This window comes from Sphaeramia orbicularis, chromosome 19, assembly GCF_902148855.1.
Source record: "Sphaeramia orbicularis chromosome 19, fSphaOr1.1, whole genome shotgun sequence".
Classification (NCBI taxonomy): Eukaryota; Metazoa; Chordata; class Actinopteri; order Kurtiformes; family Apogonidae; genus Sphaeramia; species Sphaeramia orbicularis.
Window position 1 is genome coordinate 40,152,651 of NC_043975.1, and position 16,025 is coordinate 40,168,675.

Consider the following 16,025-nt stretch of genomic DNA (forward strand, 5'->3'; position numbering starts at 1 on the left):
GAAAGAAAATCAATTTTGTACACGTATAAGCCGTGCCGGTTTATAAGCCGAGGGTGTCCACCAGTGGCGATTTCTCATAGACTGCAAGAGAAGCCCGGCTTCCCCTATCATTACGAAAATTAAATGGTTAAATATGTTTGGTTGTGTTGACATTTCATTGACTACACGTGTTAAAACACGTTCATCTCACAGAGGAGTTCGTTCAGAATCAGTTTTATCACAAATCATCAGACTCGATGTTGTTCACTTCTCATACATTCCCGTTGCGCTGTTTCCTCATACGATCTATGGTCAATGCATTTCCCCGTTGAAGCCTGGCTTCTATGGGAGTCTATGGGAACAAGTGGAACCTTTTTTTTCATTGCGTCAAAACTGGATGATAATTGGATAAAGGTTTTCTTTGAGTTCAAATGAAATTATTCCCTGTATGTAAATGGGTATGATATGTGTGAGCTTGCTGTCATATCTATAGGTTGATTCGTTGTTAATATGATGATTAAAAAACAAAAGACAAAAAACGAGGCAATAAAAGGATAGTAATAAAAGCACATTTTCTCTTTCTTTTTTTTTTTTGTCAGTGGACTTATCGGGGTTTCCTTTGGATTCGTGCCGATACGGGATTGACTTTCTTTTGCGCCGGCTGTGGATTCACAGACTTAAAATGACTTGAAAGACACTTGAAAGTGAACAAATTTTTGTTCTTCGTTAGAGTAGGACTTTTAATTTATTTTTAAAATATAAAGATTAAAAACAAGTAATTACGTCTGTTGTAATATCATTTTCATTTAACATTACGCACGACGTGCAGTAGGGACGAGATGCCACGGTACTTGGCACCGTGCTGTGGTACCTGGTACCGAGCCATGGTCCCACGGCGCCATGGCACCTGGCACCGAGCTGTGGCACCGCAGTACCACGGCTCGGTGCCAGGTGCCGTGGCAGGACCAAGGTGCCGCGGCACCTCGGGGCCAACGCTAGGTGCTGTGGCACCATGGTACCAGGGCTCGGTGCCGGGTGCCGTGGCACCGTAGTGCCACAGCTGGATGCCACCGGTGCTGCGGCACCACCGGCACCTTGAGCCGAGGTGCCGCGACACCGAGCTGTGGTACTGGTAAAATCGTTGTATAAGCCGCAGTGTTTAAAGCGTGGGAAAAAAGTAGCGGCTTATAGTCCGTAATTTACAGTAGTCATGACTTTAGCATCATCAGTGATACAAAATGCATAATGCAAGATTGTTTGTAAAATTTGCTGATTGCTTTTGTTCTCGGGCCATTTTAAATGAATGCTCCCTGGAAGAATTATACAAACAGTGCTATAATTAACATGTTTTGTGTGACCCTCTGAAAATCAGATCATAGGTCATCACCAAACCCGGTTTTTTGTACACTCTGAGGACATATGATTGATATATACAGTAGGATACTTTTGTGATGTTAAGCTTTGAACAGTCTCATGATGCCTTAGTGTCTATCGGTTAAAGCCAGATACTGTATATTTAGTAGTTAAGGTGTAATGTATTTTTTGCCACATGTTTTTCTTAGGCTGTACTCTTTGTGTGCTAACAGACAGATCAGACTTATTAAAAATTTCCTTTGTCCTTGCTATTTTCTCACAGCCCTGCTAGGTGTGGCTGGTGCTGGTCTGGGAAGCTCTCTTGGAGCAGTTCCTGGTGGCCAACCTAGTGCCCCGAACCTAAACCCTCCGAGCCAGATTGACCCCAGTTCCATAGAAAGAGCCTATGCAGCCCTGGGCCTCACCTACCAGGGCAACCAGATCCAGGCTCAAACTGCTCAGCCCAACATTCCTAACCAAGGTTTGCAGGGCCAGACTGGCATGAGGCCCCTTAACCCAATGGGTGAGTCTGGTTGAATGCTCTCTGAAATGCTTCAGATATTTTCAGAGGAAAGAGATTCTGTTGCCTTTGAGAATTGAAAGCTTAGCATTTTAAAAAAAAAAGTCACTTCCAGCCTTCACAGGTGCAGAGTTGAACTAATTGATTTTATATACTTTCTTTAGTAGACTTACCTTATGTTCTTACTTGCTTAGTGGGTATTTCACAGTTATAGTGTTGTCAAACACTGCTGTTGTGCATTTATTCAAAAATTACAATCATAGCGTGCTATTTCTTGTTTTTAACACTGAATAGTAACCAAGTGGAGCATTATGACCAACATTTGAGAAAGATTGGTGCCTTCCAAAATGTCTGACACTGACATTTGCAATTTTATATCTAATATGTGTTCAGTTCAGTTACATTTTTATTACAATTTAATAAGAAAGATCATGTTTTCCCTTGGTTTTCTGTGCCCCATTTCTCACAAGGTGGAATTAACACCACTGTCTGTGCTGATGAGCTGATGCTGTTGCTAAAGTAGCCACAAACACAGTTGTTCAGTCCATCACACTCAACTTTTTGATAATTATGAATAAACTACCTCGTTACTCATAGTATATTGCATTGTGCCATGACTGATAGCATTAATGCACTTGTGCACTCAAAATGGCCAGCCCAGGTACAGAAGAATATGAATTTGGACAGTGTTGTGTTCTTCAAAGGACTTTGTAGCAGTTACTATTTGCCAGAAGCAGAAAGGTGCTTTAAAACTATTCAAGAATATTTAAGAGGAGCCTGGTAGATACAGTTTGATTAGCACCTCAAGAATAGGCCTTTGATGTAACAGTGTGACTTCTTGAATAATGTATTTTAACGTGCGTGTCCTTCCTGTGTATAGGTGCAAATCCTATGGGAGTCAACGGGGGTGTAGGAGCCCCTTCCCAGAACCAACAGGCTAATCTGCTGCAAGACACTATGATGCACCTCAATGTGAATAACCAAGGGTAGGGAGAAACACAAACATGCCATTTGGCACGGTAACATTATAGCTGAGAATTTGTTAGACCAGGACTCGCATGTTTTTCTTGAAAAGTGACTAATTAAAATGATGCCCTATCTCTTCCAGTCTTATGAATGATGCAGGTGGGGTCAGCTCCATGCCCACAGCAGCCCCTCCCTCTGCCACAGGCATGAGAAAATCTTGGCACGAGGACATCACACAGGACCTTAGAAACCACTTGGTACACAAACTGTAAGTATTCCCATCAGAAGAAATACAACTCATCCTATCAGTTTGGGGTGTATAGTAATACAGGGAATTCCTTCCGTCTTTCTATCTGGCTTTCCATCCATCTGTCCGAGATTTTTGTCCAAACTATTTCATGAAAACTATTCACAAGATTCTTTTCAAATTTGACACTTTTACCACTATTGGAAGTGGAGTGTGCATTTTAATGGCTGAATTGAAATTTTGGGAATTTTTTTTTTTTTTTTAACAAAGTTTTGAAAATTTTAACTTCTAAAATTTGTCCAACCAATTTTGCTAAGACTACTCACCGAATTTGGCAGGCAAAATGTGATCAGATTGAAAGTTAAGACTTTGGTAGAATGTTTGTTCTGGTTTGACTAAACTACCCAAAAAGGACGGTAATTTAGCTTAAACCTATACTGTATGATGAGGCATTTTTACACTTTGCTTTTGTCACCTTAAAATGCTCCTAATAAGCGTGTATCAAACTAAAATGTAAAAGAAATCCACCAGGTATTGAAACTCAAAAATGTTTAATTCTCATATATTTCTGATAAAAGTCTGACCAATCATTTTATTCGGTCTGAATGAAATAATTGGCCGAACCTGACTGAGCCTCCTGTCAATCATCCATTACGGCCGTCCAGCATCCAATCCATTATCGCCGTCCCTGCATCCGATATGTGTCCCTCTTAATCTGACGCTTCACTCGCGCTGCTTCTCTTGTCACTGACCACAGTCTGTCTAGGATGTGTATGGATAAAACTCAAATGCACATGTGGAAGGGAAAAAACGGATTTATTAACAGAAATAACAACCAAGGGGAACAAACAGGAGTCCGATGAAGGATGGAGATAAAAGTCCGGAAGTCAGGTGTTCTGGACTAAACAGGTCTGCATAAAGGTCAGCTTTTATAACCGTGGGACTCATACATGTACATGGTGTCACACAGTGTAGGATGATAAATGTATGAACTACGAAACCTCAAATGTCCACGAAAAAATTCGCGGAGGCCACGCGTTCACAGTGCGCGCACCCGTCGCCTGGGCATCTCATCTCCGTGGTGCAGTGAAGACACAGACCCAGCACTGCACAGACCAGACCCTTAAATTCAGGGTCTACTGATGGAACAGGGGCTGCGGGCCCGCAGCAGGTGGATGATGCATCTCATTACTGAGGGAGGGGTCCGCGGACACACCGAAGCGGACCAGACCCCCGCCTCTGCTTCCTCTGTGCGCATCAGGTGAGAGGAGGAGAGAGGAGGGGAGCCTCAGAGCTCAGGCAGAGGGAAGTGGGCGGGGCTTTGGAGGGAGGCGGGTTGTTCATGTTCAAACCTTTTATTAAGTGCTGTGAGAAATGCCACATCGGCAGGTATAGCTTTAATCTAGTTTATAATTATTTTTAAATTTAAAGTTCAAAATGAATCCCTGACAAGGCAGAGTATCAGTGATCAGGTGGGCAAAGTGTTGTGCGGCGGGTGTTGGTAAGTTCTGCTTATTTTTTCCACTTATTTACTTTTAATATCAAGTGTTTGTTGTTCTAATGGCTGTAAAGGGCCATGCACACCAATGTGTAACTGTAACAATACCTACAATGTCATCTACACTGATGAACAATACAGTTTTGTACACAGTAGTCCCAGCTGTGAGACAGTAGGCTATATATTGTAGGATACAAACCATGTGCAGTGTGCAAATGTTAAACCAAAACGTGTTTCCACAAAGCTCACATCCAACAAAAAAATTAAGATTTTTTTTCATTGGCTGTCAATGTTAATCATTCATCAAATCGCTCTGACAGTATTCCTAACTAGACTTCCACACATTTCCTGAAGGAAATGTAACCCATGTGCTTGCCTCTTGCCAGATCGGCAGACTTGTGCGATGTAGTGAATCTGTGTGTCAATGTTTGTGGACTGACATCACCACAGACTTTCTGTAGACCTGTATTCAGATGAGAAGCCCCTCCCACAGTCTGTGTCAGTCCTGTTAAAGCAGTGTTTAAATAGGCTCCCTTAATTGAATAGTTCCATGTGTCTTTGTATGTGATCCCAGGTGAGCTCATTCATTTCATAGAGAGAATTTATGGGAAGTTTTTGAGCTTTATTATATTTGTTTTTATATTTATTCTTATTGCTTTCATTATGTATTATTTAGAATTATTTTTAATTGTACTGTATCTGTATTAGTGTATCTGTTTTTTGTGGAGACTTAAATATCTTAATTGTCTGCAACTGTGACACACAGACCACATGTGCTGTTACCATGACAACAAGCAGTGCACTGCACTGAAGACAGACACAAGCATGCTGATCTATGACTGAAACACTGAAACAGCTGCCGAATAGCTGCTAATTATGGGAAAACTGTAAATGATAGGTGAAAACTAACATAATCGTGAGCAGCAGACAGACCTGGGTAACACACAGATGTGGGTTTTTTTTTTGTCCGTACTGTGAGAAATGACAGAGTTATGGCAGTGTAAAAACAGTCATCTCAGCAGGAGCACAGTGATCCGTTTAGCAGTAATCTGTACTGCTTTGAATAGGAGGTGAGAAGGGATTTGCCCCGAAACTACTGCCTGCCATTTCACTTTAGAAAGAGCTAGGCCTTCAAACATGGGTTCATATGAAGCCCAGGAACCGTGGCTACATTTTTGGAAAAGATCATTCACCTCCTTTTTATCGTTTGGCCGGGAGGGCGAGTTGTTCAGAAAATTTTCAGGTGAATTTTCACTGTTCCTCCACTCTAGGTGATGACATCACCCACTCTAGCAGATCAGATTTTCACTAAACCCAGGGGTTTTTGAAGACTCACTTATTGAACACCGTAAACCCCGTCTTCATACCACAGAGACATTTTTGGAGAGATGACAAAAATGCCTGCGTTTTAAAGTTTAAATGAAGTCTGTAGGTGAAAGTATGGCGAAGCAGTAGTGGTCAGAAAACAGGCAACTTCTTTGTCGCTCCCATTGAAAATGAATGTTTTGTTTTTTTTCTTCGCTTTTTTTGTGCGAAAACCGTAAGTGATATCATTACCACGTGACCACACAGATAATCTTTGGGCCAAGCTGAACATTTCTGCGTTGATAGAATAATTTTAGCACAAATCGTTTGGGAATGGTAGCCACTTGAAAATGGCTCAATTAATTTCGGATAGAGAAATTGGACTGTTTTTTTGCAATTTTAACAAAATCTGTGCATGGGAATGTCAAGCCATATACATAGCACAGTTTTCAAGACCAGGCTGCAAATTTTTGTAATATGTTTTGGTCTATTTCCAACGGTCTGGGCCTCATTTTTTTTCAAAGCTTTTTGTGTAAGTCAGAAGTCAAAATATAAAGAATAACTAGACTTCCATACATTTCCTGAAGGAAATGTAACCCATGTGCTTGCCTCTTGCTGGATCGTTGGACTTCTGCGATGTTAAAGCAAGAAATATGTCCCATTCACTTCATCTGTGAATGTGTGTGTCAGTGTTTGTGGACTGCCGTCACCACAGACTTTCTGTAGACTTGTATTCAGATGAGAAGCCCCTCCCACAGTCTGTGTCAGTCCTGTTAAAGCAGTGTTTCAATAGGCTCCTTTAATTGAATAGTTCCGTGTGTGTGTCTGTGATCCCAGGTGAGCTCATTCATTTCATAGAGAGAATTTATGGGAAGTTTTTCAGCTTAATTATATTTATATGTTTTTATATTTATTTTTATTGCATTCATTATTTATTATTTCAGTTTATTTGTAATTGTACTGTATCTGTATTAGTGTATGTTTTTTTGTGGAGCCTTAATTATGTTAATTGTCTGCAGCTGTGACACACAGACCACATGTGCCGTTACCATGACAACGAGTAGTGCACTGCACTGAGGACATAGACATGCACGCTCAATTATGACTGAAACACTGAAACAGCTCCAGAACAGCTGCTAATTATGGGAAAACTGTAAATGATAGGTGAAAACTACCATAATCGTGAGCAGCAGACAGACCTGGGGAACACACAGATGGTTTTTTTTTTTTTTTTTGTCCGTACTGTGAGAAATGACTGAATTATGTCAGTGTAAAAACAGTCATTTCACCAGGAGCACAGCGATCTGTTTAGCAGTAATTTGTACTGCTGTGAATAGGAGCTGAGGAGGGATCTGCCCTGAAACTAGTGCCTGTCATTTCACAGACTGATTGGGTTTATTGGACACACCTGCGACACAGAGCAGAGGGGCTGTTACCGCAGCAACGGTGCTGCACTGACACACACAGAGTGAGAGTGACACACAGAGCAGCAGGAATAGGCTGAGTGAGTCACTCAGAACAGGTCCCGAGAAACTGCTGATTACAGGAAAACCGTTAAAGATAGGTGAAAACCGAAATGACTGTGAGCTTCAGAGAGACCTGGGGAACATACAGATACAGATTTTTTTCTCATACTGTGAAAAATGACTGAGTTAGGGCAGTTTAAAAACAGCCAACTGACCAAGACAAGAAGGAATCCGCTACAATGGAGAGTTAATGGAGGAAAGAAGGGATGAGCCTCCAAACTGGTGCCTGTCATTTCACTTTAAAAAGAGCTAGGTCTTCAAACGTGTTCATTTGAAGCCCAGGAACCATGGCTATGTTTGTGGAAAAGATCATTCACCTCCTATTTATTGTTTGGCTGGGAGGGTGAGTTGTCCAGAAAATTTTCAGGTGAATTTTGGCTACTCCTCCACTCTAGGTGATGACATCACCCACTCTAGCAGATCCGATTTTTACTAAACCCAGGGGTTTTTGAAGACTCACCTATCAAAAACCATAAACCCCATCCTCATACTACAGACATTTTTGGAGAGATGACAAAAATGCCTGTGTTTTAAAGTTTAAATTAAGTCTGTAGGTCAAAGTATGGCGAAGCAGTAGTGGTCAGAAAACAGACAACTTGTTTGTCGCTCCCATTGAAAATGAATGGGTTTTTTTTGTTTTTTTTCCCCATTATTGTGCGAAAACCGTAAGTGATATCATTACCACGTGACCACACAGATAATCTTGGTGCCAAGCTGAACATTTCTGCATTGACAGAATCATTTTAGCACACACCGTTTGGGAATGGTAGCCACTTGAAAATGGCCCAATTCATTTTGGATGGAGAAATTTGACTGGTTTTTCGCAATTTTAACAAAATCCATGCATCAGAATGTCAAGCCAATAACATACTACAGCTTTTGAGACCAGGCTGCACATTTTTGTAAAAACATGTTTGGGTCTATTTCCAACAGTCTGGGCCGCATTTTTTTTCAAAGTTTTTTGTATAAGTCAGAAGAAGAAGAATAACTAGACAATTTCCACACGCAGAAATCGTGAGAGGGGGTCGGGGGGGCATGTTGGTTCGACGTTGCCAAAGACTTCATGGTCGGAGGGGAATTCTGTGTTCTGAACTCCCATTCACTTTATATGGAAAATCTATGTGTCAAAGTTTAGCAGCTGACGGACGTCACCATTAATAGTAGTAATAGAAGTAGTAGTAGTATTTTTAGTAGTAGCGGTAGTATCTTTGGTTGTATTTTTAGTACTAGTGGTAGTAGTAGTAGTATTTTTAGTAGTATTAGTTGTAGTATTTTTAGTCGTAGTAGTAGTAGTAGTAGTAGTAGTATTTTTAACATTAGTAGTAGAATTTTTAGTAGTAGTGGTATTTTTAGTAGTAGTAGTAGTAGTAGTAGTAGTAGTAGTAGTAGTAGTATTTTTAGTAGTAGTAGTAGTTGCCACAGCAACGGCGCTGCACTGACACACACAGAATGAAACTGACACACAGAGCAGCAGGAACAGGCTGAGACTGGAGCAGAACAGGTCCGGAAAAACTGCTAATTACAGGAAAACGGTAAAAGATAGGAGAAAACGGAAATGACCGTGAGTGTCAGAGAGACCTGGGGAACACACAGATATAGGTTTTTTTTCCTGTACTGTGAAAAATGACTGAGTTAGGGCAGTGTAAAAACAGTCAACTGACCAAGACAAGAAGGAATCCGCTACAATGGAGTTAATGGAGGAAAGAAGGGATGAGTCTCCAAACTAGTGCCTGTCATTTCACTTTAAAAAGAGCTAGGTCTTCAAACATGGGTTCATATTAAGCCCAGGAACCATGGCTACATTTTTGGAAAATATCATTCGCCTGTGATGTATCGTTTGGCTGGGAGGGTGAGTTATTCAGAGAATTTTCAGTTGAATTTTCACTGCTCTTCCACTCTAGCGTGATGACATCACACACTCTAACTCAGGAAATTTGGACAATTTTCACTCAAACCAGGGGTTTTTGAAGACTCGCCTATTGAAAACCGTAAACCCCATCCTCATACCAAGTACATTCATGAGGAGAGGACAAAAATGCCAGCGTTTTAAAGTTTAAATAAAGTCTGTAGGTCAAAGTATGGTGAAGTAGTAGTGTCTGGAAAAAGTGGACTTTTCTGGCTGATTTTTTTCCTCTCCCCATTAGTTGTAGTCATGTGTGACCTGATTGGCTGATGCTGAACACCTGACACCTGAGCTTCAACTGTCTGTGTTCTATACTCTGTGTGTGTGTGTGTGTGTGTGTGAGAGAGAATCAGTTTGAATCAGTTTATTCTATCAGTAATAGGAAGAGAAGGAGAAGGAGTAATAGAAGTAGTAGTAGTATTTTTAGAAGTAGTAGTATTTTTAATAGTACTAATAGGAGTAGTATTTTTAGTGGTAGTAGTAGTACTATTTTTAGTAGTAGCAGTAATAGTAGTATTTTTAGTAGTAGCAGTATTTTTAATAGTAGTAGTAGTAGTAGTAGTAGCAGTATTTTTAGAAGTAGTAGTAATATTTTTAATAGTAGTAGTCTTTTTAGTAGAAGTAGTATTTTTAATATTAGTTGTAGTAGTATTTTAAGTAGTAGTAGTAGTAGTAGTAGTAGTATTTTTAGTAGTAGTAGTAGTAGTATTTTTAGTAGTAGTAATAGTAGTCTTTTTAGTAGTAGTAATAGTAGTCTTTTAGTAGTAGTAGTAGTAGTAGTAGTAGTAGTAGTATTTTTAGTATTAGTAGTAGTAGTGGTAATGGTATTAGTAAGAGTAGTAGTAGTAGAAGTAGTAGTATTTTTAGCAATAGTAGTGGAAGTAGTAGTAGTATTAATAGTATTAATAGTAGTATTAGTAGTAGAAGTAATACTAGTAGTAATAGTTGTAGTCGTAGTAATATTAGTGGTAGTACTAGTAGTACTAGAAGTAGTAGTGGTGGTAGTAGTAGTGTCTCTCACACACCCAGCGTTGCTATGGACTCTCCAGGGTTGCTATGGGAGCAGAAACATGTCAGACTGATTGGGTTTATTGGACACACCTGGGACACAGAGCAGAGGGGCCGTTACCGCAGCAATGGCGCTGCACTGACACACACAGAGAATGAAACTGACACACAGAGCAGAAGGAATAGGCTGAGTGAGTCACTCAGAACAGGTCCCGCAAAACTGCTAATTACGGAAAAACCGTAAAAGATAGCTGAAAACCGAAATGACCATGAGTGTCAGAGAGACCTGGGGAACAGACAGATGGTTTTTTCCCGTACTGTGAAAAATGACTGAGTTAGGGCAGTTTAAAAACAGTCAACTGACCAAGACAAGAAGGAATCCGCTACAATGGAGAGTTAATGGGGGAAAGAAGGTATGAGCCTCCAAGCTAGTGCCTGCCATTTCACTTTACAAAGAGCTAGGTCTTCAAACATGGGTTCATATGAAGCCCAGGAACCATGGCTACGTTTTCGGAAAATATCATTCCCCTGTGATGTATCGTTTGGCCGGGAGGGCAATTTATTCAGAGAATTTTCAGTTGAATTTTCGCTGCGCTTCCACTCTAGCGCTGTGCTTCCACACACACTAACTCAGGAAATTTGGACAATTTTCACTCAGCCCAGGGGTTTTTGAAGACTTACCTACTGAAAACCGTAAACCCCATCCTTATGCCAAGTACATTTGTGCGGAGGACAAAAATGCCTGTGTTTTAAAGTTTAAATGAAGTCTGTAGGTCAAAGTATGGCGAAGTAGTAGCGTCTGGAAAAAAGTGGACTTTTCTGACTGATTTTTTTCCTCTCCCCATTCATTTCTATGGGAGTTTTTTCGCATGTTTTTCGTGAATAACTGCGAAAAATTCACGAATCTCTACGAAAATAACATAGTACAGGATTCCCGATGAAACTGCACGTTTTGATGTATAATTTGCAGGGGTCTTTCCAATGGTTCGGGCCCTATTAATCGCCGAAAATGTGTCCAGAAGATGAAGATGATGATGAAGAAAAATAATAAACGCGCGGAAGAACAATAGGTGCTCGTGTCGATGCCCGAGCCCCTAATAATAAATATGACGAACAGTAGTGCCCTGTGCATTGCATTGCAAGCACATGGGGAATAATAAATATGACAAACAATAGTACCCTGTGCATTGCATTGCAAGCACATGGGGAATCACTAGACAATTTCCACACGTGGAAATCGTGAGAGGGGCTGGGGGGTGGGGTACGACGTCGGTTCTATTCCGAGGTCGTTCATGACAAAAGGGCGAAAGTTTCTGAAAAGGTATGGATAATAGTGTTAGGTATGATTATGACATCAATATATGTTTGGTTTCAAAACAATTGACGTAGTGCCTGCTGAGAAAAAACAACTAAATATTCATTGTAAATTTTGCTTCCCCACCCTGTATTGTAAAAAAAAGTGTATGATATTGATAATTGAAATTAAACAAATTATTTCATATTTAATTTTTTTATTAAATATCATTTATTTAATTTGATATTTAGGCCCGAGCCGAGTAAAGCCGGTGCAGGGCCTATTGAGTCTGCAGTGGGCGCATGGGGACGAAATCGCCAGTGATGCGGTCGCCTTTCGCCACTGTCGCCACTTTAACACATATTCACATTCACGGCACTGAGACAGACATGTGGGGGAGCTCGAGAGCTTTCAAATAAGGCCAAATATGTGGTTGCCATAGAAACGGCTATATTGTTCTTCTTGCTCAGATTCTAATTTTTCTCCTGCTCTTGGAGCTCAATTTTGACCCTCTGAACATTTACGAAAACTCACCAAATTGTGTGTAAAATTCAGAAGTGCGAGAAATTTAATTTACATATAGGTTTCGTAGAGGTCGGTAAAGAAATGTTGCCGCAGCCCCCCCTTGAAAAGTGGAAATGAATTGCGCCAATGGGAGCTCGTCCAACATGAAGTTTGTCGTAGACCCACGAAAATCGGTACACAGATTCATCATGAAAAGACAAACAAAAAATATTATTATGGCAACGCCCCTAAACCAACCCTTAGTCGGCCATATTGGATTGAAATTTCCAAAATGCTGAGTCAGCGTTTTCGCTGACGTTGTATTTCAACTATCTCCTACGAAGCCATTTGACTGAATGAGCTCAAAATCAGTGTACAGTATCTAGAGAAGTGGGACATCAAAAGTTATCCGAATTTTTTGAATCGGTGTCACCGTTTTTGTGCAACAAGGTTACAAACTTTGCAAAGTTTTTTCGAAAATTTGCCATCACAAAAATTGCTTCAGCTCAGACATACAAACACCGATTTGGCTGAAATTTGACTCAGACGTGTATCTCCCTAGCCTACACCCATTTATTGAAAGAAATTGAAATTTCGCACTATAGCGCCCCCTACAAATGTACATTTACAAAAATTACATCAGTTCGGACATACGAACACTGATTTGGCTCAAATTTGACTCAGACATCTATCTCTCAGGCCTACACCCATTTATCAGAAAAATTTGAAATTCGGTGCCATAGCGCCCCCCACAATTTTACCTTTACGAAAATTACTTCACGTTAGACATACGGACACCAATTTTGCTCAAATTTGAATCAGTTGTCAATCTCCCAGGCCTACACCAATTTATCAAAAGAAAATGACATTTCGCTAAATAGCGCCTCCTACAAATTTACCTTCACAAAAATTGCATTAATTCAAACATACGAACACCGATTTGGCTCAAATTTGACTCAGTGGTAAATCTTGAAGGTCTACACCCATTCAAAGGACGAAATTCAATTTTAGCTGCATAGCGCCCCCTACAGATTTACTTACACTAAAATTTCTTTAGTTTGGACATAAAACCAAACATCTTCCTCAAATTTGAATCAGTTGTCAATCTCCGAGGCCTACAACCATTCGTCAGAAGACATTGAAATTTAGTGCTAGAGCACCACCTGCTGAACAATGGACATACTTCTACTGGATATGCCCGTGGCGAGGGCCTTTAGATGCCGCTTGCGGCTTTAATTTTCATTTATTTTTCTTCTCCCGCTCTTTGAGCTCAAATTTAACCCCCTGAACATTTACGAAAACTCACCAAATTTTGCCCAAAATTCAGAAGTGCGAGAAATTGAATTTACATATAGGTTTCGTAGATGTCGGTAAAGAAATGTTGCGATAGTGCCCCCTTGAAAAGTGGAAATGCATTACGCCAATGGGAGCACGTCCAACGTAAAGGAAGGATGGAAATACTTTTACTGGACATGCCCGTGGTGAGGGCCTTTAGATGCCGCTTGCGGCTGTAATTACTTTTGTTGTCCATCTGTGACGTTGCCATTTGAAGCTAAAAAAAAAAAAAAACTAAAAAAAAATCTAAACTTCCCATGGGCCCCTCTCTCCCTTGGGCCCCCCCACAGCTGTGTAGGTTAACAGCCCTGATCAATTTCCATGCCATTGATCAGACCAAAAATGACAGAGTTACCACTAGGTGGCAGTATGAGCCTGATTTGGTATGATTTCATTTAAGGCTAGACTAAAATCCACCAGGTCAAGTTTGGTGCCGACTAGACCAAAAATGACTGAGTTACTGTGCGGGACCACTAGGTGGCAGTATCAGTCAGATTCAGTATTTTGTTCAGAGCGGGAGCAACATTAATACGCCATAAGGTGAACCATGAAAAGTGGCTAGAAAATGATTTTCATTCCCGTGTCTGGGCACTACTTTTTAAATGCATTTTTGTTTAGACTGTATCCTCATGGACTTTGGGTTAAAAGTTCTCCGCAATATATCCTGCAGTTTTTTTGTCACAAGCCATAAATCTATATTATTATAAAATTAAAAAACGAAAATTCTGTGATGCTAGATTCACTTGTTTTATTTATCAACATTCATTTTAGCAACACAAAAACTCTCACAAATTGATATTTATACATATTAACATTTTAGACAAGTCTTGATGAATTATTGCCATGCAATGTAAATTTAGACCATGAAATCTTGGAAATTTGTGGGAAAAACCTTCTACTGATTTCACATATTACACATGGTGAATTTTGCCACACACAAACACACATACATCAATGTAACAGCATTGCTTGACATTTACATTGTTTACAGTTGCAGGGTTTCTTTTCTTCTTTTAACAATAATGTGTTTGTCATGTAACACTACATGTTTTTTAATAGATCTCGGTCTGGTTTTTTACACAGTACACTGTAAACTTTTATTTTTGTTCAATGGATGTTTTTTTAGAGGATATTTCATGGTTCTGTAACATGTCTAATCATCACCATCACTGTCAGAAACATCATCCCATGTAGCTCTAGCTTCTGTTTCCTTCTGAACATTCACACAGTGCTGCCACCTACACAAATCAGTGCAAGACAGTCTTGCTGACATACAGGAACACCTGTCTATATCACATTTGCCTTGTTTCCAACTGCAGTGGATGAACTGCAAAACACTTTGAGCAGGATTTTTAGTCATCCGGGTCACTGTTAACTCCCCATCCTCAATGTGCCATCCACTACCAATGGGTGAGGGTGCACACATAATACCTTTCAGACAGTGTCTCATTATTGCTGTTTGGTAGTTTGCCCTTTTGCAGTGTTGGTATAGAGCATCGCATGTTGGAGGCATGGATAGGGCAAACTACCAAGGAGCAATAATGAGACATTGTCAGCAAGACTGGGTGGCCATGGCTCAGATGGTAGAGCAGGTCGTCCAATAACCGAAGGGTCGGCGGTTCAAATCCCGCTCTGTCCTAGTTAGTCCGTTGTGTTCTTGGGCAAGACACTCCACCCAGTGCCACTCACTCTGGTGTATGAATGTTTGGTGGTGGTGGTTCACAACAATAATAATTCTTTGCCTGATGATCTGCTCACAGAAGAGAAGATCTTGTAGCTGACATTGAAGGCGGCTCATTTCTGAAACACACACACACCGAGTTTCACAAAGCTGCAAGCAGCATTGCGTGTGAGAGAGAGAATGAGTTATGATCAGTAATAGTAGTAATAGATGTAATAGCAGTAGTAGTAATAGCAGTAGCAGTAATAATAGTAGTAATAGTAGTAGTAGTAGTAATAATAGTAATAGCAATAGTAGTAATAATAGTAGTAATAGCAGTAGTAGTAATAGTAGTAATAGCAGTAGCAGTAGTAATAACAGTAGTAGTAATAGTAATAGCAGTAGTAGTAGTAGAGAATAGAATAAATTTACACACTTATATACAGTGTGAGTGTGTGAGTGTAAGAGACAGATATATATATATATATATATATATATTTTTTTTTTTTTTTTTTTTTTTTTTTTTATTTATTTATTTTTTTTTTGTTTTTTGTTTTTTTTTTTTGTTTTTTTTTGTTTTTTTGTTTTTTGTTTTTTTACACACCTGCTGGTAACGTCTGTACCAGTGAAAGATAATCCTTTGTGCATGTGCCAGACATGGTGATGTATTTATCCACTTTTTTTTTCATATTATGCATAACGCAGGCAGAACAGGACCAGATGAAACAGAAGGCAGACCCATCCTGGACCATCATTTCTTCCTCGGTGTTTCACTTGTTGATCCTGTGGTTCTGCCGACATCACCTGTTTGCACAGACTCGCCTCCCTGTGATTCATTGACATCTGGATTCTCTCTTTTATGTTTCTCCGTGGAATCCAATCGCTTTTTTTAAATCAATGAATCGTCTGCAGCATGTTGCATGAAAC

At 40.1% G+C, this 16,025-nt stretch overlaps 1 protein-coding gene across 5 annotated transcripts in view; it reads left to right on the forward strand.

Annotated features, from left to right (window-relative positions):
- The window catches only part of LOC115410679 (histone acetyltransferase p300-like), an 83,524-nt gene that overhangs the window by 12,472 nt on the left and 55,027 nt on the right, over window positions 1–16,025 (forward strand). For all 5 annotated transcript variants that reach the window (XM_030122427.1, XM_030122431.1, XM_030122429.1 and 2 more), the window contains exons 6-8: window positions 1,616–1,855; window positions 2,733–2,838; window positions 2,961–3,086. In XM_030122427.1, coding sequence (XP_029978287.1) covers window positions 1,616–1,855; window positions 2,733–2,838; window positions 2,961–3,086 — 472 coding nt within the window. The remainder of the gene's footprint in view (window positions 1–1,615; window positions 1,856–2,732; window positions 2,839–2,960; window positions 3,087–16,025) is intronic.